The following is a 21,959-nucleotide window of genomic DNA, read 5'->3' on the forward strand; positions in this document are numbered from 1 at the left end:
GGGCCACAAGCCATCTCTTTGTGACCTGTATCCTTAGGAGAAGGCAGTCTCTGCTCTCTGTGCCGTTTGTGCCAGCCTGCTGGCAGACTGTGTCCACCTGCAGGATTGCTGAGTGCCGTTCTCTTACCCATGTATTGTGATTTTGCATTTTGCAGCGTTTTGCAAAGACGGGTGTAGGAATGGAGGAGCCTGTATTGCTTCCAATGTGTGTGCCTGCCCACAAGGCTTCACTGGGCCCAGCTGTGAAACTGGTAAGATTATAACTTAATTACAATGAAGATAATCCAAGGAGGGTGTTTGAAGTAATCCAGGAATAAAGCAGAATTTAAATTTGTGCCCTGAAAGAGGAAGCTGCCACTAAAATGTTACTCACTTTTCTTATATGCTTCCCAAGAGAATATATTACAGCTATTCTAATTAGAAGCACATGGACTGCAAAAATTAGAACATGAATTAAGACATTTTGGGTTTTGATGTTTCATAATTAATAAGATTATTATGGACTTGCTTTTCACCTCAAGTGGCCTTTGGTGTCTTGTGTAAATAACAGATAATCTAACATCTGGAAATAAATTTGAGTAACTGATTACTTCTGTGCTGTACATGTATTCCTGGTTCAATAACCCACCTTCATTTGCAAACTTATTTGAAGACTTGTGATTAACCCAGCTTACTTTACTCAGAGCAGATTTCAGTATTCCTACTGCTTTCACCTCCTTTCACAAGCATTCCTTTATCTTCCCCTGTTACCCCTGAGGCTGGCAGTACCACAAGGCTTTGTTTTAGAACTTTATTTTTTAAAGTCTTAGATCTAATCAAATTATATTGCCCAGCAGTGTACGTAGAATGTTAATTCTTAGCATCTCAAGTGCCTGTAAATAATTTTTCAAAGTTCAAATGAATAGCTTCAGCACTTTATTTATTGCTGCAGATTTTTTAAATGCATTCTAAGCATACTTGCCTCCAGGAGGTAAAGGGAGAAAGCTTGCTTAGATTAATTGGTTTCAGTATGCCTAATAAAAGGGCAGTCTGCCACCTATGATTGACTATTGTTGCTGTTCTATATTGCCTTCAATAATCTTCCAAACAGTAGAAAGGAGGTCATTTGAGCAAATAATGCTTTCATCTGACTTGTAAACATATCCAGTTTAATGAAAAACACAAACCAGTCTGAATTCTGTATTATCTGGTCTATTTGAGAGGTGAGAAATGTGGTTGGTTCCATTCTTCTGTTTGAGCAGATATTCCCACAGAGCACGTAAGGGATACTGTGTAAAAAGCAACATCCTAATTGCTCATCTATTTCTAAAATAATGTGAAAAGAGTAAGTTTTCAAGTATTGCTCACTATTTCACAGGCTGCAAATACCACAGTACAGGGTACTGAGGTCTCTCCATTGTAACACTGTTGGAACAAATTGTATGCTAAGACAATGCTCAAGTATTAAAACAATTAATTTGTTTTAGTAATAGCTGTCTTATATGCTCCTTGAATCACTCTCCTATTCTCAACTAAATGTAAAGTATAGTTTCAAAGTGTGTAATCATCTTTTGCAGCTTTATACTCATGTCTGAAGACTGTAGACTGGCAGCATATTTGCTTTAGTCTCCTTCTATAGTCAACATTAATAACCACTGTTAAAGAGATCTTACCGGCTTTTCAGAATTGACCCTGGAAGTCCTGGGAGTCCCAGAGACCAGGGACACTTAGTCCCTATTCCTGTAAATTCAAGTATCTTAAGCTAATTTAAGTTGGATTACCTGCATTCAGGCCCAAATGTCCTTCAAAAGAATCTGAACTGCTGGCCTAACTTCCATCCCTCCTGCCCTTCAGGAAACACATAGGGAGACAGGCAGGAGGCTTGGAAGCTCATCCTATGCCTTTCTGAATACCTGATCTCAGTGTTTAACATCAGGTTAGTATGGTGGTGACCTGATATCCCATAGGTGGTGATAATGTGGCTATGACAAGGAGCCAATTTGTCAGCCCCAAACCGATTTCATAGCTCAGTTTTCTGATGAGAAGATCCTCTCTCCTGTTTAATTTCTGTTGAACATGATATTTTTTTTGCCTACTGTGGAAATAAATAATGGTAGAGGTCAGCCGCAGGGACACAGGTCTGGTCACCTCATGTGGAGACTAATATGCAGAGTAGGATTGTCATTTACTTGAGCATGGCTTTGAAACATACAGTCTGAAATAGTGAGAGTGGCAAACTGAAGAACTATCTGTTTGGTAAAAAGCTGATGTTTTTTCTGAGACTGCACTGTCAGAAAAATTGTGCTATATACAGCCATAAAAGAAAACTGGAGCTTCAAACAGTACACATTAACTTGTAGAGAATGTAGCAGAGTTTGCTGAAGGTATTTCTCGTCAGGCTTGAAATGTTTCAAGATGTTTGTACTACAAATAATTTATGCTGGAAGCTTCCCTTTGAACAGTCTCTATATCTACAAAGGTGATGCAAATCTTCTCTACGCAGATATCTTCCATTGCAATTGCATACAGAGAAAGAGGAGGATTGATGTAAAGGTGCCAGATCTATTTAAAAATTGCACATCACATATTTCTGTTTATGTTACACATATTTAAAAACTTCTTATTGGAGAATCTTGTGATTTTTAACTTAAAATATACAGTTATATAGACATTGTCAGGAGCTGCTGAACCTATGAATTAATTAGCAGATTGAGCCCACACCCCAGCAATAACCCTAGAAAAATGCAATCATCAGTTCTGACTGTTTATTTCTGTAATAGGTGGTTTAAGAGTTCTGATAAATCATTTCTCAGAATCATAAAAAGAAAGGATGAAGTTGGAAAGGACATCTGGAGATCATCTTGTCTAATCCCCTGCTCTGAGCAGGGTCAAATACAGCTGGTTTCTACAGCTGGCATGCTGGACTGTGCCCTGTTGGATTTGGAGTGTTTTCAGGGTTGGAGACTCCACAAGTTCTCTGGGTAACCAATTCCAGTGTTCAATCACTCTCGGAGTACAAAAAAATATTATTTTCATTATTTTCACATGAAATTTGCCATGCCCCTAGTCCCTTTTCTGGACATGACTGAGAGTTTCTAGTTTCCTTCAACACCGTTAGGTATTTATACACGTTGATAAGTTTCCCCTCAGCCTTTTCATTTCCAGCTGAACATCTCAGTTCTATTAGCCTCTCCTGGTATGACAGATGCTCTACTCCATTAATCATCTTCACAGAACTGCCCTGGATTTGCTCCATGTCTCTCCTGTACTGGGGAATACAGTGCAAGATCCAGCACTCCAGAGAGGATCCCAGCAGCATGAAATAGGGGGGCACAATCATGTCCCGTGACCTGCTGGCAATACTCTTTCTAATGCAACTCTGGGGACTATTGGCCACCTTTGCTGCAAATGCACAATGTTCCTCATGTTCAGCTTATGTGCACCAGCACCTCCTGGTGCCTGAGGTAGCTTGTTATATTTGTAGGACTTTGTATTTCCCTCTGAACTTGAAGATATTCTCAGTGGTCAGTTTCTCCAGCCTGTTGAGGTCCCTCTGAATGTAAGTAAAACTATCTGGTTCAGTACCTTCTCCAGATTTTGTATCACCTAAAACATGCTAAGGTTGCTCTGTGCCTTATTGTCTAGATGTTAGGCAGTCCAGGCCCAGTAGCTGGTGTTACCCAGGTGTATGTTGATAAGTGACTAGTCTCCAAATGGATGTTGTACAGCTGATCAGAGCTCTCTGACGCTGGGCACTCAGCAGGTTTTCAGTCTATCTCACTCTCCATTTATTTAGCCTGCACTTTTTAGCTTGTCTCAGGATGCTGTGTATAAAAAATCTTGCTAAGATAACCAGTATGTACTGGGCTTCTCCTGTTCATCAAACCTAGTCACCTTACTTGAGAAGGCTCTCAGGCTGGTCAGGCATGATTTCCTCTTCATAAATCAGTGTTGACTGTTCCAAATTACTTTCTTGTCCTTAATCTATTTAGAGGATATCATCATCTTCCCAGGGGTGGAGGTGAGACTGACTAATCTGTAGTTCCCTTGATCCTTGCCTTTTTCAAAGATAGGAAAGACATTTGCTTTCTTCCATTTTTGAGGAGCTTTCAGTCACCATACCTTTCAAAGACAGTTGAGGTTGGCCTCAAGTGTGACATGAACCAGCTTCCTCAGTGCTCCTGGGTGCATCCAGTCAGGTGTGATTGACCTGCAGTTTTTTCCAGTTTATTTAGATATTGATCCTTCTCCCACTGTGGGTGGATTTTTCTTATTTCAGACAGAATTTTCCACTGGTCTTGGTGACCTGGGACACCTGAAGGTTGATCTTACCTATAAAGACCAAAGTGAAGCAGGCATTGAGCACCTCACTGTTTAGAATTTCCCTTTCCATAACCCATCCTTGCATACTCAATCATTATCTATATTTCTCCCAAAGCCTGAGAGGGATGATGCTGTCCATGCTTAGGTCCTGCCTATGCAGGCTAAACTCAGTGCAGCTTTTGCAGAGAAGTCCTGTGTAAGTAAGAATGGTTTCATAAATTTTTCTGCTTCCAAAATAGTACTTCTAGGGTGTCAGTAGGAGTCTCATTTCTGTTGGAAGCATAAGGAGAATCAACTCTTACTGCTGGTCAACTATTTCAGTGTGCTGTATTCACTGTGACTGTCTTGCAGTTAACAGAGCACAGAGCTCTTACAAACACCTTTGAATGATCTGTTTGGAAGCTTTTTAGATTAACCATGACCTGTGCCTCGTGGAAAGGTACCAGTGGAATGAGGCAGCAGCTGGCAGAATCACATGCAGATATATCAGCCTATTAATGTTGGGGATGCATTCACTGGCTTAGGGAGGTGGGGTTTATATACTAAAAGTTTAAGCCTTAAAAGGCACACCAGCAGTGTGCATTTAAAGGGCAGCTTTCTGCAGTGTAGACATGAGACTACCAAGCAAATCTAAAAGTATTTGTGCCTGGTAAACTTTTTCAAAGTCCTGACTTAATACTATCTTCTTAATTGCAAAATTACTAGTTCTTCAATTGGCATTTTTAAGTGCTGTCTTAAATTGTATTTGAAGTGTGTTATATTTTAAAATTCAGAACAGGATGACTTTGCCAGATTTGCTCAATGTTACTGCAACTCTAATTTGGTGACAAAGCTTTAAGAGTGGATTTTTCTCCTACTGTGTGTGCATATCTGCCAGTGTATGCATACAAGATTACTGCATTTTTGCTGCTTGTCAACTTCTTTTTTCTAGTTTCCACACTGGTTTTGTGCTTTGAGTATTCCTATGGACAGCTTTTAATTATGCATACGATCAAAAACAGAGTTTTTCTGCTAGTAGTGTTTTGATATAGTTTTTTATAACAGGTGGCTGCAAGTTTTTGGGTTATTTTCTGCTATTTGAATTTCCTGCTAATGAATTTTTCCTTGGTTATTGCAAGAATCATGTCCACTCTGTTACTAAAAAATCCATGTTCAAGCTGCTGAAAATAAACTGGCAGACAAAGCTGTTACCTTTGAAAGCAGCAACTGAGAAAAATTCCGGCTTACAGATTCTACATTAATTCAGCCATACGTTATTACTAACATTTGACTTAATTAAAGGTGTAACTGAATTTATGGGAAAAAATGGTGAATGGTGGATGAGGGTGGGAGGATCCTCTCTTACTGAGCTCTTATCAGAAATAGCCAAAGTCAAGGAAAAGATATTATTTGGATCTCTGCATTTTTTTTTCCTTTTTCTTTTCCATATATTTAAAACTTCTCCCTCAGGGGATGTTGCTAAAACAAATTCTTGACAACATTTGTAGTTCAAAATACTGAAATATGACTCAGAGAAGTGGTTTTGATAAATAGTTGATATAGATCAGATGTTGTCAGTTTTGTGCTACTTTCTATATGTAACCTAATAATTAATATGCATGACTATTACTCTTCTCAGCAAATCCAAATTAATTTGCTCATGTGCACTGACCCTAATAGTAACAGACCTCAGGTTATTAAAGGCTATTATTATTCCTATTTCAAAGAAATCATATGAAAATCTAATTATGATTTCCCAGTTATTAGGAAAAATATTTTATTGGTATTGGAAAAGAAGACTTTGTCAAAGTAACCAGAGAGCTTGGTGACTTGGCTGAGTTGCAAGAATGAACTATTTTAATATTTTTAGCATGACAAGAGAGCTGCTTCCATTTGAGGTCTTGATCCGTTGTGTTCAGTTAAAACAACCACAATCATCTTGTGGCCAGGTAGGCTCTGAAAGTAAAGCTGTGGCACAAATGGCATTTGAAGCCTATAGAACTTGAACCAAGGCTTTAAGAACCAAAATTACTTTGGCAGAATTCTTAAGAATTCTTGGCTACAGTATCCATAAGCTGTGAGACTATTACAGTCAAAACTTTTGGAGCAACTCAGGAATCTGCCATTTGCTCAGTTTTAAATTAGAGATAGCAGATTGAGATTTATAACAATAATACCAAAAGACTCTAATTTGTGGGATAGGTATGCAGGGACCTGCACAAAGCTACAGTAAGTGGTGTGCCCTTCATAGTCTAGCAGGGGAAGCCAGTTGTGTCCTGGGGTGGATGACAACAAAACTCTTTGAGCAGAAAGCAGATTAGAGTTAATATTTTCATTCTCTGAAATCCTTAAGAGATTGCTGGGGGATTTAGTGAAGGAACAAACAAAAGAAGGGAGCAAGAGAAGTGGAATAAACATAAAGGCAGCACAGGCATGGACTGTCCAAAGCAAGAGTTATATGAAGAAGGGAAACCTCCCCTATTTCATTCGTTTTCATAGTTCACTTGGCTTGTTTGGAATTTGGTGTCTTGAGTATTCGGGTTCCTGGTTTTGGGCTCCTAAGTTTGAAACTTAGAGGGTACTTTTTTCAGGGAATGTTTTATTACATTAAGAATCTGAAATCTGTATCTGAATCTTCAATTCATGGAAAAAAAGAGAAAGTTGGGTTACTCTATAGAGTCTGGAAAAAACTTCTGCAAACAAATAGTTCTTAAACATGATTTACAGCATAAAAGATTTTAATAGATGCCAGTGTGCCATAGGAATTCATTATGTTCTGAAAGTCAGGCCTTTGGAGTCACTGAAGTCTTACATTTCAATGACAGTAATTTTCGAAGTTTGTGGGCTATTATAAACTTTTCCTTTGGTTCAGGGGTTGAAAAAAAAGGACAGAGCCCAAAGAAACTCAATTGTGCCTTGCAAGTAGTTGAGATCCAGCTGATATGCTGAGCTGCCATTGCCCTGCAGCAGTGCTGAGGCTTTGGTGTTCAGGTCTGTATAACCCAGAGCCCTGGCTCTGGGAAGAGGTGAGTAAGGAGAGATGCTGGAACTACATGTCCAGCTCATTTTTGTTGCCATCACCTGAGGAATCACTGCCATTTTTCTTCTGTGAGTACTTCCAAGTTGCTCTCAATTTCTTTGGCAAGTCTCCTAGCTTCTGCCCTGTTGAAATTTGGGTATATGACACGTTGGGTTCAAAGATTTCGCCTTTCCAGCCACAGCTTAAATGTAGATGAAAACACAGAGTTCTAAGTATCCTGTTTAAACAGGCTTAACTTTAACTATATATATATATCTGCTTTTATCTTGGGAGCTGAATCTCTGAATGAAAACACTTCTGATTATGCCTGCATTTAATTAATATCTTCTGTGGTTTCCATTTCAGCAGAAAGTGACAGGATCCCACTGATAAAAATAATGTAATGGTTTTGCTGAGTGTGTTGCATCTCTACTACATAAAGTCACTACTCAGCTTGCACAGGCTGAGTAATGAGTAGTTTGCATTACAGCCTTGCTCTTCTCAAAGATGGCTGTGTTGCATGTCACTACTTATTTCAGAAGCTAGAACAGTGTTTGAGCTAGCCTTGGTTTATTGAGATAATGCACATAACTAGTGGTTTTAGTGTTGCCCATAGGAAAAGCAGATAAGAGAATCATGAGCAAACTTACGGGAAGAATCCTATGAAATCAACTTCTAGGTCGTCTTTAAGCATAGTGACTAAGTTCTAACTTAAAGTATTGTATCACTATGATAAATTTCCAATAAGTTGATATGGAGCCCTAATAATTAATTTTGAATATATAATTTGTGTTCTGCAGTCCTATCACTGAACAACAGTTATGCAATGTGAAACAAGCATCCTGAGGTAGAAGTTTTTTTGGTGACTTGAGGAGAGGTTAGCAGGATATGACCTGTATGAGGTATTTCCTTACAAAGCCATACCAACCTATCAGTCATTTGATTGATAACATTACTGCTTTCCTTGTGGTTGCAAAACTTTTTAATGCTTTCAAAATATAAGGTGACTTTTGAAATTTAAACAAGAACTTGTAAGGAGTCGGCTAAAATCAACACAGTAATTTGCACAGTCAATTTACTATAATATTCATATTGCCTGGGGTGAAAATTATTAAATTTTACCTTCTGAGCTACTGCATGTAGTAGCTACTTAGGCACTGTATGTGCATAAGAGCAATGACTCAAATGCTGAACTGTGCTCCCATGAACTATCTAATCCAATACCTTGGTGGTGCCACTGAGTCCTTTCTGAACTTGGAAATTATATATACTTTTTTTTCTTGCCTCAGTTTCAAGAAATGGTTTCTCAGAACAGTAATTCTAGGAATTTGTGCTTCTGCACTGCTTACATGCTTCTGGTTAATGTAGTTTTCTGATGTACTGCATAGGGCACAATATCTATATCTGTTCCTGTTTGGAGATAAATAGGGAGAAATAGCCTCACTCAGCAGAGCGTGACTGTTCCAGGCAGACAGACTTAATTTGTACTGTCAAATCTGATATTCCTAGAAAGTTTCTGAAAAATCTCACTTGACTACTCTAGACCAGAGAGTGCTTTTGTTTTTCCCTTTACTCGTCTTGATAAGCCTTACATAAATCATGAGGTTAGGAGCCATCATCTTTCCAGCTTCTGCTCTCTTGATAAGCTATGCAGTAGTTAACTGTGCTGTGGCTTTTTCCCCTTCTTAAATACCCTATCCTAGCCTGGGCTTGGCCAGTGGCAGATCTGTCTTGAAGGTGGCTGGCATTGACTCTGTTGGATATGGGGAAGCTTCTGGCAGCTTCTCACTGCTGTAGCCTTCCTACCTTACAAAACCTGGCCATGCAAACCCAAAATAGCATCTGTGTTCCCTTTGGCTTGCCTGAACATTCTCCATTCGTTAGTATGAAGGGCATAAAGTGGATAAAGTTTATTCTCCAGATCAAAAGAATTTGTAAGATCCTTTACAGAGAGTACCAGAAAACTACAGCACAGAGTTTCTGCTAAACCATTCTCCATGAGGTTTTATGCCTCATGGAAAAAATGAATAGATTCGAAGGTTTTAATTCAGAACTAAGCATAGAAACCTGTGACTGACCATAGAGTCTGTGATGTTTCCAGTCCAAGTTTGGATTCAGAAACTACTGTTGCTGAAAAGAGAAATAATGCTGCATATTCCTCTGTACTGATAAAAATCTAGCAAATCAATAATTATTGTCATTTCAATTGTTATTATCATTAATAATTTCAGCAAATTTCAACTGTGTTCCAATAAAAACCAGTCTTTGTATTTGCTATTAAGAGGAAGTTCAAAACAAAAAGAAAGCATGATTGGCAATCTCAGAAACTGTATTCAGCTAACCCCTTGAGATGTGCCTTTCCTACAAGGAATGCTTATGTTAACAATGTTCCAAGTGTTAATTAAGTTTACAGAAAAATACACATGTGCAGCCAATGGATGGGTTGCAAACTTGACATGAACATTACAGATAAGCTGTTTGTGAGATTCTGAAACTCATTCTGTTTGTGTACAAAACTACTTCCTGCTCTTCCCTTTTTCCAAGTATTTTCCTTGAAAATGCATAATAATATGAAGTTAATGTATGATGCTGGTTCTATGTCAAACTAGTATTTTAATTATCCATAAAAATCAAACATCCTTACAGAGCAGCAGAACTGTATGGGGGCTTCTACAAAAAACACTTGTGGTCTATTGGGAGATCTGTCTGAAACAAATGACACAAGATCATAGTATCACAAAAACATAAGAATGGTGTAGATTAGAAGGGACCCTTAAGACCATTCAGTTCCAGTCCCTGCCATTGGCAGGGACACTTTTCAGTATACCAGGTTGCTCAGAGCTCTGTCCAACCTGGCCTTGAACACCTCCAGGAATGGTCATCCACAACTGGGCAACCTCTTCCCGAACCTCACCACCCTCATTGTAATGAGTTCTTCCTAACATCTGATTTAGATCTACTTTCAGTTTTCAAGCCATTCCCCTTTACCTGTCACTACATGTCGTTTATAAATAGTCTTGTCCAATCTTTCCTGTAAGTTTCCTTCAGGTACTGGAAGACCACAATTAAGTTACCCTCAAGTCTCCTCTTTTTCTGGCTGAACAATTCCAATTCTCTCAGCCTTTTCTCTCATAGGAGAGGTATTCCATTCCCCAATCACCTTGTTGGATCTCCTCTGCACTCACCCCAGCAGGTCGATGTCCTCCCTGTGCTGGGACCCCAGAGCTGAGTACAGCGCTGTCGGTGAGATCTGTCCAGAGGGGAGTAGAGGGGCAGAGTAAGGGACAGAATCATCTCCCTTGACTGTCTAATCATGTCTCTTCTGATGCTGTCCAGGATGCGTTTGGTTTCTGGGTCATGACCAGCCTCTCCTGCCCCAGCATTCCCAAGTCCTTCTCAGCAGGGCTGCTCTGATCTGCTCATCCCCAGCCTGTGCTGATACCAGGGTTTGTCCCCATCCAGGTGCAGCACCTTGAACTTGGCCTTGTTAAACCTCATGAGATTCCCATAGGACCCCACTGCTCAAGCCTGTCCAGGTCCCTTTCCAGATGGCATCCTGTGCTTCAGATGTGTCAACTGCATCACTCAGCTCAGTGTCATCTGCAAACTTGCTGAGGGAACACTTGATCCCTTCATCCTTGTCATTTAGGAAGGAATTAAATAACATCAGCCCCAATACAGAAACTACGATCAGTGAATCTCCTTGTGACTTCTATGATCTATCTGTGCTACAAAATAAAGCAGGTGGGAGAGAAAGGGCGAGGAATAGATGGTAGAAGCGCTTTCTCCCCATTTTACTGATTTGGAATCAAGTCACACGAGGAAAACTGAGTGACAAATTTTGTGTAAGAAGATGGTAACAGAAATCCAGGTAAGATGTAGGTCATCTCATTTCTTCTTCCCTTGCCTCTCTGTTAAATATATCAATAGCTGAAAGAAAACTTATAGCATATAGTCTGACAGTGGAAGTACAGTGAATTTATAAAACCTAAGAAGACCCTTTGACCTTCAACGGGGGCACATTCAAAAATGGCTATCTCATTATATAGTAAAAAATGGTTTAAAACTTGTCTGTGACAGTAAATAAATTAGATCCACAGCAATCAAAGAGGAAAGCCAGGGTTCTGCAGTTCAGATGCTTTTTACTTGGCTGCAGTGTTTGAAAGGAGGTCACTCCCTGTTCTCACCTGAATTTTTCTCAGGTATTAAAAATAAGCTCAAAAATAGCAGTGAGACACTGGTGACTTTAGAATCTTGGAATGTTTACTTGCTTTACTTTGCTTTACATTTTATGTAAATTGTGTACAATTATTCACAAAGAAAATATTTGAAAGAATTTAAACAAAAATGCCCATATTGCATTTAAAGCGCATTCTGGGTTTTGTCATGAACCCTACTTACCTCATCCTTTTGGTTTTGTAGCTTAAGATGCCTTGCTGCTTCATCCTTGTCTGTCTTTTTCTCCATTTCCCTAGCCTGACACAATTTCTTGGGTACATATAATTTCTTTCCTCCCATAGTGTCATCAGTTTTAAATTGCAAAATATTTTTTCTTTACTGAAGAGTCATGTACTGGTACTTATCTTTTTCTCTTTATATCTTTCTTTAGCTTGTTGCAAAACTACAATCCTGTATGTAGCAGCTTAAGAGAAAAGGAAGGGAGAGAAAGAAACCAGGGAAGAAGAATACTACAAAGGAGCTCTAACGAGACAGGATTTTCTTGTTGTTTGTAAAAAACATCAAAATGCATGCACTATTTAGCTATTATTTGCTATGGGGAAAAAAGTCCTTTATCAAACAAGAAAACTAAAGTTTCAGCTACATTCTTAAAATATAGTGGACTATAAATAGAACGTGAATAGTGCAGCTGGGCACCATTATAATAGAGCTTTCTTCTGTTATATAAGGGAGATAGGGATGACCTTCATCACTCACTGTAAGCTCTCTCATGAATTATGAGTCATTCAACTATTAGTGGAATTAAAATCTATAACGCTGCCAATCATTGCCCTGTATCCCTATGGAGCTCTTCCTTTTGCTCTCAACATAAGGATGTCTGCAGTCTCTCCACCTATCACGCCAATGATGTGTTTATAGTCCAAGAAAAAAAATAGTGATTTAGTTTTAAGCCACTTCTACAGCTTTTTCGTATTTACACTGAGAATATTTCTTGTTTTCTTCGTGAGTTGTCAACTGTAGCATGAAATAATGATGTGTGGGGATTTTTTCCTTTTTTTGCTTCAACAATTTTGTACAATCTCTACTTGATTGACAGTTCAGGAGTAGCAATGCAAATTAGTTGTCCTATGGACTAAGAGTACTGGCAAGAAACCACTGGTACAGCAGGACACCAAGCTCAAATCAGGATGTCAAAAACAATTCATAGTTCCTCAAAGTGTGTTTGAGTTGCTTTGAGGGTTCTTTTTTTTGTTTCTATAAATTGCCTCTGAACTAAATGCTTGGAAATTTACTGTAATTCTTAACAGAGCTGATCTGAAACAACCTTTACAAGGCTGAGAATATGGTGGTTGCATCAGTCTTTCATATGTGGAAGCATCTTAACTCATGGTTATGACTGACTTGACACCTCACTTGAGGAAACCCAAGACCTTTTGTCATACACTGTGTGGGTGAAGGCTTCCTTCACACCCACTGGAAAAGAGGTGACATTTGGCAAAACTAGCTCTTCTCTTTTCAAATTAGTTCCTTTTTGTTTAGAAATCAGCTACCCTTTAGCAGCTAGCCACTAGTGCATTTAGTCCTATTTCTCATGTGCAGACAGAACAAATTAACTTTCAGATGCTAGTAGGTATCTAAAACAGGTATGTCAATGTATTTCAAGGTATAAGAGTGTTCTTGCTATCTTGAAGAAAAGAGATTATTTTCTTTTTTAAGATAGGGACTAATGAGGAAACAGAAGTGTGTGTTACAGTTAACACATGAAATGTTGTACTGAGAATGATGAACACAGTGGAAGCAAAACCACCTCTGTCAACAGCTACAAATAGAGGCCCAATTCCTCTTAATTAGTCTTTCTAATGAGGATTGGCACAATCAGTGTCAGCACAGTAGAGCTGGAAAGATATATTATTTTTGTTTTACAGTATTCATGGATGCACCTAGTTCATCATGACCAATTAGGTGCTCTGAATTGCGATTGCTACAAATACCACTTCCTTTGATGATATTGGGTGTGCAATGGGAGGACAGAGTTTCAGTTATTGGTGTGATCTGTAATTGATCAATTTTTGACAACAAAGAATTGTTAGCTAGGACCACATGGTGAAGCAGTCAGTGGAAAATTCTCTTTGATAACGTTTCTATCTAATTTTGGAGCACCGCCACTGCCACACATGAAATACCAACACGATTGAATTTCTTTTTGCTGGCATTTAGCAGGACCTATGGGGGTGTGCAGAAATCAATGGGGGATCAGGAGTCTGGAAAATTGCATACTTGAAGAATTAATGAACTATAATTCTGTATTACATTCTCAATCACATTTTGCTTCCTTTTCATTAATGTAACTAAATTAGTTTTCCGTGGACAGGGTACTTTATAAACTGCAATCACGGTCTTGCTGGGATTAAAAAAAAAAAAAAAAAAAAAGGCCTGTTATAATAGTAGCTATTTTTTCATGCAACATGACAGTTGGAAATTTTTAGTGAAGAACATATCATCTGCAGCACCGACTCCACCTGTCGAAGCAATTTAAGATGACTTAACCAGAAGTTCTACTAGATCTGGGAGGTGTTGATATAGAAACAACAGCTCCAAAGACATTCCAAATACTTTTTTTTTCCCCAAGATGGGCCTAATTCATTATCCAGGGGAGCAGGGGGAGGAAGGGCCACAGTCTTCATTCTTCTCTGAAGGCTATAATCTGAGATAACTGGTGTTTCTGTGCTGTGTAGAGAAAGTTCTTTTGCTCATGGGACTTGTGTTATGGTAGGATGGAATTGTGGGTGACTCCTCTCTTTGCTGTGTCCTATGGGCGATCTGTAATCTTGCTCTTTATGATTTAAACTTGTAACTGAATAAAATTTTGGGATGAAATTGTAATTAAAATCAAGACTATTCTATGGTTTAATGACAACTTTTGATGTGAGAACCCATACAGTGAAAAGAGTGCCCTAGTACTCAAGATATGATATCATAACTTTAAAGAGTTCCTCAAAGATGACAAATCAAAGTGAGTCTCTAAACAAAATCAAGCTCTAGGACTATGACTGACAAAGGAAGAAAATTCTTTTTGGAGTCAGGCAGAGTGTTAGAAAAAAAGGAGCTGATCAAACTTTACAAAATAGATTTAGAAGTCATTCCAACAACTTAGGTTTTCTGGTATAACTGATATTTTCCTGGATTATGTCAACATTCTTAACCACTATATTCTTAGAGGGTTTTTATTCCTCTTTATGATATTTATATGCATATGGTATATGAGAATGTAGTGGGATGGAAATCCCAAAAGCTGATCTTTTGTTTTTGTAAGATAGCTCTAAAAAATGAACTACTTTCATGGTGTTACCTTTCTCTACTTTGACCTGTTTTTGAAGAGGATCTCAAATCAAAGGTCTGGTTGAACAGAGGGTTTTCTCAAGTATCATCATATTAGAAATCTGTTGTCACATGACAGCCAACACCAAGACTTTCTGGTTCTTAAATGCAAGAGATGGAGCTCTAAAATTTTCAGTAGAGATGAATCCTTTTAAAGGCTAGTCCAGAAAACTGAGTCATAAACTGATAGCAATCAGTTTATCAATTTGCTATCAAAACTGATAACAAATACTTCACGTACTTCAGTGAACTTTCACTTAGTCCTACTGAATAAGGCGTTTTCCTCCTTCCATACGTATTTACTAAAATTAGATAAGCCAGACATCATCTTAATCCTACTGTATGTTCTGTTATCTGAGCAGAAATCCGAATAGCTGAAACATGACCTTTTACATACAAGCCAGACATAATATCCTTGAAATTGTATTGACATATGCAAAGGCACATTGGAGTCTGTCTGTTTCAAATGTATCTGTGAAAAAACCCAAATGTTGAAGGTTTATCTGTTTAAGCAGCTTCAAAGTCTCCTAAACCACTTCTTCCGTGATCTGTTGATGAAATTATTTTCTTTCAGTTGTTTGCACTGTATTTATACTGTATGTGGGGCTGGGATGTGGATGGCTTAGGAGGGTTGCATGAGGCTGGAAAGGCTCTTGCTGTGAAATGAGATCTGAACATTTTGGAAGATGTTGGCTGCTCATTAATCTCTATAACCATATCCAGTGATAAAACCCAATCAGGACTGGGACAGATTATTGCAATTGGGAATCCCTATCAATTTACAGTCTTAGCTAGGTGCCATGTACTATTCTGTCACAGAAAAAAAATCCAGTATGGAGACAACTAACTTATACATATTCACAACTTCCAATCTGTGGTGTTGACTTCTTGACAAGCAAGGGCTTTGGTTTGTATTGACCTGGATAAAGCAGTTTGTGACAGAAAATATTCATAGACTGTGTTGTGCTCTGTATCTCTATAAATTTGTGAATGCAGGCTTTTCTAAGAGGAGGACTTGGTGATTAACATTTAAGTCATGAAGTGAGTAATATAAAATCATAGCAACACCCCTTCCCCACACCATGGTTCATTGTTGAGTGCAGCTTGACTGCATTAAAACTTGGTCCCACTGCTGGATGAAAGAGAACTGCTATCTTTCTAATTGGCAATTTTATACCACTTCCAGTCTTCAAAAAGTGTTATTATACAGAAATTCTCTAATAATGTGAATCAGACAGCTAGTTCTCCTTTCTTCTTTTTGTACCTATGGATAATTTGCTAATGATCTTATTTTACTCTTCAGGGAGCAGAGTTTTCTCAGTGTTCCCAAGAGAAAAGGGTATAATAGCTGAAACTGTTGCCACAGTTAAGGAAATGAGTGATCTGGAGGTATAAAGAAGGTATTTGGGAAACCAAATGTCATGTCAAGGGGAACTAGGCATATACAGCTCTTACTTTCAAAATGCCTCTGATTGTGCATCTACTTTATTAGGGTGAGCCCTCAGGGAAAAAAAAAAAATTGAGTTGAAAAATTGGTAACTAAATATGGAAATAAGAAAGATGACTGGTATAAGTGAAAATATAAGGCCTTTTTTCTAACTTTCTTTTATAGAGTACTATTTCATTTTCCATGCTTTTCTAGTACAGCTTCAAACAGGACTTCATTATCACTGTTAATATTCCATATTGCGCACTGATAGACCATAGACACTGGCCGAGCAAAACTTCAATCAGTTTTTCTTCTCTTGTCAGCTCACACCTCTGACTGAGCAGCTGAAAGATGATTCATGCAAGAAGGTTACACCATAGGACAGGGGAAAATTATTTCTGTCTGCTTTTCCCATACTAATAAGATAATTTCAGTTGTGGATACTTTTGCAGCACTTCCTGAGCCATGCTATGCCTATTTGAAAGCAGAAATCTTTTTATCCTAATGTCAAGAAATTCTTCCATGAAATCAGTGCTTTTACTTTGTAAGACACATTTCTGCAGCAGTTTCTTGTTTAACAGAGTTGCAACAGTCATATTTTGTCCCATACAGAGCACCTTTCTTCTAGAATTAATAACCAGCATTAGCTCTGACAATTAAAACAAAATTCATAATGCATAAGAAACATCTATATTCTAAAACCTGCTGGCATGTACTTAAGATGTCATTTACCTAAAAGGTTAGTGCTGAGAAGTGTTTTGGATTTCTTTTCTTTGCTGAAAAATTCTGAAAGGCGTAATGGCTTATTCAGCATGGATGCAGCAATGGTTCCAATGCAATGGCAAACAATCTGTGGGGAGTAATGCATTCTTCAAGACCTGCAGCGTGCTTCCATACATGCTCGTGATGGCAGGTTCTCATATATAACTTCACTTCAACTTTGCATGCAGTCATAACAAAACCAGAAGAGATTTATTTGTTTGTTTATTGACAACAAATAAAGCATTTCATCCCAAGTAATACCTCTTTTGTTACAGATTCATCAGCTAGTTTGCAAATAAATACAGAGAAGTTGGTTTTGTTGTCGCTTTACCAATACTGATGTGACTTCAAGGCTTGCTTTTCCTGAATAATCAATGAGTTCATCTGAATGCGTTTTGCTTGTGCATGTGATACTGCTCTTACACTTATAAGGCTTACGGATTCACAAATAAATTTTTCTGCAGAGCGTAACACAGGCTTTTTGTAATTCATATCTGTTACTTTGGCCAAAATAACACTTGTTTCTCCAACTCGCCACCAATAAATACATTCTCCTTTCCCAAAGAAGTATATGCAATTCAGAGTTTAATGCAGTGTTATTAATCAGCCAGTATGAAGATCAATTTCAATTCAACAGCTCTTCTCTTTCAGCCTCTGAGTGGACATGCACTGTTGGTTCTCTGGGGTTTGTAGCTTTAGCCAGCCCCAGAGTGATGTTGTGCTGACCAGGTGAACCCAAGCGTTCAGCGCGGTCACTTCTGTTCTGCCTGGCCGGCTGTCTGCCAGGCACTCATTCCCCAGTGGTAAGGAACTTTCAGATTGCAGTCCTTTCTTCTTTTCTTTTCCTTTTTCAGGAGTAATCTGTGGCTTTCTGAGTGAGTAGCAGTAGATAAGACACAGGCTGCAAGCCAACCTTTTCTCACTACTGTAACATAATTTTCATTGATCTTCCTCTGATCTCTCAAACACCTCTGAGGTCCCACTGGCTCCTGGCTGCTCACAAGAAAAAGGCCAGAGTTTATACTGATTTAGAAAGAAACACACTGAGCAGTGGAAGATTGTAAAGGTTTGGCATTTCTCAGTCCTGCAGCACAGCTACTCAGATGATTATCTTGGTTCACAGTGGAGTTGAAAATTCTGTTCTAAACCAATAGAGACTTATGACTTAATTTGTGGTGCACAAAGCAGCAAAATATACATTTGCTGTAATATTGCGGGAGGAGAATTGGTAATTTTTATCATCGTAAATACTGATAATGTACATCAGGGGTGCCTGTTTAGAGATACTGTTGGTAGAAAATTAGACTGATGCATCATAGCAAAAAATTTCTAATGAGATTTTATCAAGGATCTGTAAAGCTTTTAAAAACCAATATGCTCATGATACAGTTGTACAGTTACTCCAAAGAAAATTTAAAAGCAATTATTAGGCATGTAATTAAAACACCCAGAGCACATCCCTCACACCCCCTGTCATGTATAAGAAAAATACAACTCAAAAATGTGTGACTGCACTATACCTTGCAGTTTATGCAGGTGTTCCCCACACACTAATATTTTTATTACCTTCAAATGTTGATCTCAGTGTTCTCAGTGGATAAGGAAGTCTCAGTGTTTTATAAGGTTTGTGTTTGAATAGGTTTCACAAAATACTTGCTAAGACTATGTCTATCTAGCCACACATTATTATTCTCAGAAAAGAGATTCTTACTTTATTGAAGCTCACAGTTTAATTTCTTAGCCAGTTTGCACTTCCTCATATGAAAATGACATAAATGGGAGGTAACAGGAACTGTGGGCAGAATTTTGACATATTTCACATGTATCTCAGTAGTCACATCACACCTCTCCTTCATATCTGTGTCCTAGAGGATACTAGGTCAACTGCTGATGTACTTTAAGAGTTTGGGTCTTAATTTGTTTCTTCAGGTCTTAGTTTTAAAGATTCAACCTTTAAAGAACAGTTGAACCCTTGCTTTAGCCAGAGTGGCCAGTACACTGAGAGTTTATTCATTGTTCAAACTTAAGGCGGAAGGTGATTAGAGCTTTTTGTTTCTGAAGGCAGTTTGCACTGTTGTGCCTCCCTTTGTGTTGGTTCTATTGGCACCTCTCAGTCACCTTGGTGCTCAGATAGGTATACTAGTTCTGGTATAAAACACAGTGATAAGGCAGTGAATCTGATAGGGAACAATTCAGATTTACTCCTGTTTGACTCCATATTCCTGGTGCTCCTAACTGTTAACAGGACTCATGCTCTGTACTGTTCTTTAGTACAGCTTGCTGTGTACCTGAAGGCACTGGAAATGAACATGTCACAAAGTTCTCTGTGTCTCTGCTAGGTCTTTGAGTCTGGGTGTCTTTAGAACATTCTTTGGTAGATTTTGGATCTAGTGAGTGTATTAAAAAAATCTATGATAAATTGTTATTGTGAAGTTTAGTCAGTGGAAGTTGTTTATTTAAGAGACACACTTCTGAAAGGAATTTCCAGGAGAAGGAGATATGTGTTGTGTTTCACCCTCATGTTTCGCCCTCAGCATTTGTTTTTAATGATTAGAGAGGAGCCTGCATTGAGTTATGTTGAGATACAGAGGTGCTGGTATAAATCTACAGGAACTCCACAGGATAGGGAAGCCCTTCTAACCTAAAATTGGTGTCACCAAAAGCATAAGCAAGGACCAGAGTAAATATTTGATGTTTTTTATATACACCAAGAAAAAAAAAATATTTTATCAAACAGCCTGTGCTGCTCAAAAGGTTAACATCTTATTATATGAACTGGGATGCAATTCTTTTCGTCATATTATGGGCAATTTAAACAGATGTCAGATTACCTGTTGTATTGTGACAAAATGAGTTGCTACTCTGTAGGGAGTTAATCTGGGTTAGCAATACCTCTGCTGCTGTTAGGCCCAAAATCATTAGCCAAGTACTTTTATGGAAACAATTCAAAACTTCACTGCAATTAATTCTGCAAATTCAAGTGTCAGTAATGAAAATAAATCTGTGAAGCCCAGAAACACCAGGGATATTGTTCTTTCCTTGGATGAATATAGCAATTTTCTCTGTGTGAATTTTCTTCTGTTTTGTTGTTCTTAATAAACAGACATTGATGAGTGCTCGGATGGCTTTGTTCAGTGCGACAGCCGTGCTAACTGCATTAACCTGCCTGGCTGGTACCACTGCGAGTGCAGAGATGGCTACCATGACAATGGGATGTTTTCACCAAGTGGAGAATCCTGTGAAGGTCAGTGTCTAAAAGAGGTGGGGTACTGTTATAGTTCACATGAAAGTGTCCAGAAAACATCTAGTGTTTCAGATTGTGCTGGTCAAGCATTGTCTTGAAAATTGCAGTGAAATTTAAACCTTGACCCAGAAGAATTATAGTCTAAATAAGCATCATCATCAAAGGCAAAAGAATATAAAATATGAATATTCCTATAACATGGAACATTACTTTGTTTTATTAACATAATATGTAAAGTCAGGCATGGTGATTAAAATGCAGTTTCTCTGGCCCTACATCTGCTTCTGTGCTTGTCCCTTGCATAAGTGATTTCCCGTGGGCTGATAGCATGCACTGTAATCTGTCACTCCACAGTAATCTGTTTATATGTCAGATTCTTTGTATATAGAAATGGGCCTCAATCCAGACCTCACTTCCTCCACTCTGTTTTCCTTGTACACCGAAATAGTTCATGATAAAAATATTTCTCATTGCAAAAAATGGTTATGCTTCCCTGAGACCCTTCCCTACACCTTGGTTAATACTGTGGTGTTTCCCCTATGTAATGTCTAACTGCTTCTAGAAGACTACAATTTGCAGACCTACATTACAAACTAAGAAGTTCAGTGGACGTAGGGCTGGCCAAGGTGTAGGGGACAAGTGACAAGGGGGACAAGAAGATAGGAAGGTTTTCTGTGTTCATAAATGATGTCAGAGAGACAGCAGATTAATAAGAACACAATTATGTTCAGATGCTGATCTTTTAGTATGGTATGTTATTCAACTCTTATGATATTTCATGCTGCTGCTCTTAAATAACAGAACAAACCAGTCTTTTTTTGCCATGGACTTCTCAGGGCAGAATTATCACCCTTTCTCCCTTCTTTCTCTGAGTGGTGAAATATTCATAGTGCTCACAATGTAAGCTTTCTTATTGCTGTTTAAACTCACATTGGTGGGCTGCATCGGTCCCAAAGGGAAGCAATTGAATTAATTTCTCTAAGGCAGACACACAGACAGCTCTCCAGGAGTGAGAATGACCTTTCTGGTATACCCATCATCAATACTTTATTTCAACACATTTTCATCACAGCTGAAAGCCTGTATTCTCAGGAGGAATCAGCAATTTAAGCCAACCACTGCTGTCGTAAGTCGAGCTTTCTCTGTCAAGAACTGACTAAATGTCAGTGTTAGCTGGCCAGGAGTTAGCACAGGAAGGTGCAAAGAATAAGTTGTGATCGCTCTGATTATAACATTGCACTTCTGTCACTCATGGCAAGGAAATAAATACTCCATCCAGGCATTTATGGAAATATTCTCAGTATCCCAAGTTTTATCTTCAGTGTCAGTGTAACACTTGCCTAGTGGGTTGAAGATAGTGGTTTGGCACATGGCGTCTCAAGAGAGATACGTGATACAAAGTGACTGTGTTAAGATGTGTGCAAACAAGTATCAATTAAACAGCCATTTCTAAACAAATGAAAAGTCAAGGGAAAAGAAGTGTGGGGATTGCTACATGTATACAGAAGCGGCAATTATTAGAGTGTTTTGACCTTTTCTACCAAGAGCCAGCAGCTCTTTATTAAACATACACAGAGGATAACAAGTAATTAGAGTTAAATCACAGATGCCAGGAAACTATCTTCGTTGCTGATAACCCCAGTGACTAACAGTGGAACACTTTCAGT

The 21,959-nt window shown here is 38.5% G+C and overlaps 1 protein-coding gene across 1 annotated transcript in view; it reads left to right on the forward strand.

The window, feature by feature from the left end:
- NELL2 (neural EGFL like 2) overlaps window positions 1-21,959 on the forward strand; it is a 140,594-nt gene that overhangs the window by 102,511 nt on the left and 16,124 nt on the right. The window contains exons 15-16 of the mRNA XM_033057442.1: window positions 156-251; window positions 20,152-20,292. Coding sequence (XP_032913333.1) covers window positions 156-251; window positions 20,152-20,292 — 237 coding nt within the window. The remainder of the gene's footprint in view (window positions 1-155; window positions 252-20,151; window positions 20,293-21,959) is intronic.

This window comes from Catharus ustulatus, chromosome 4 (genome assembly GCF_009819885.2).
Source record: "Catharus ustulatus isolate bCatUst1 chromosome 4, bCatUst1.pri.v2, whole genome shotgun sequence".
NCBI classification, from domain to species: Eukaryota; Metazoa; Chordata; class Aves; order Passeriformes; family Turdidae; genus Catharus; species Catharus ustulatus.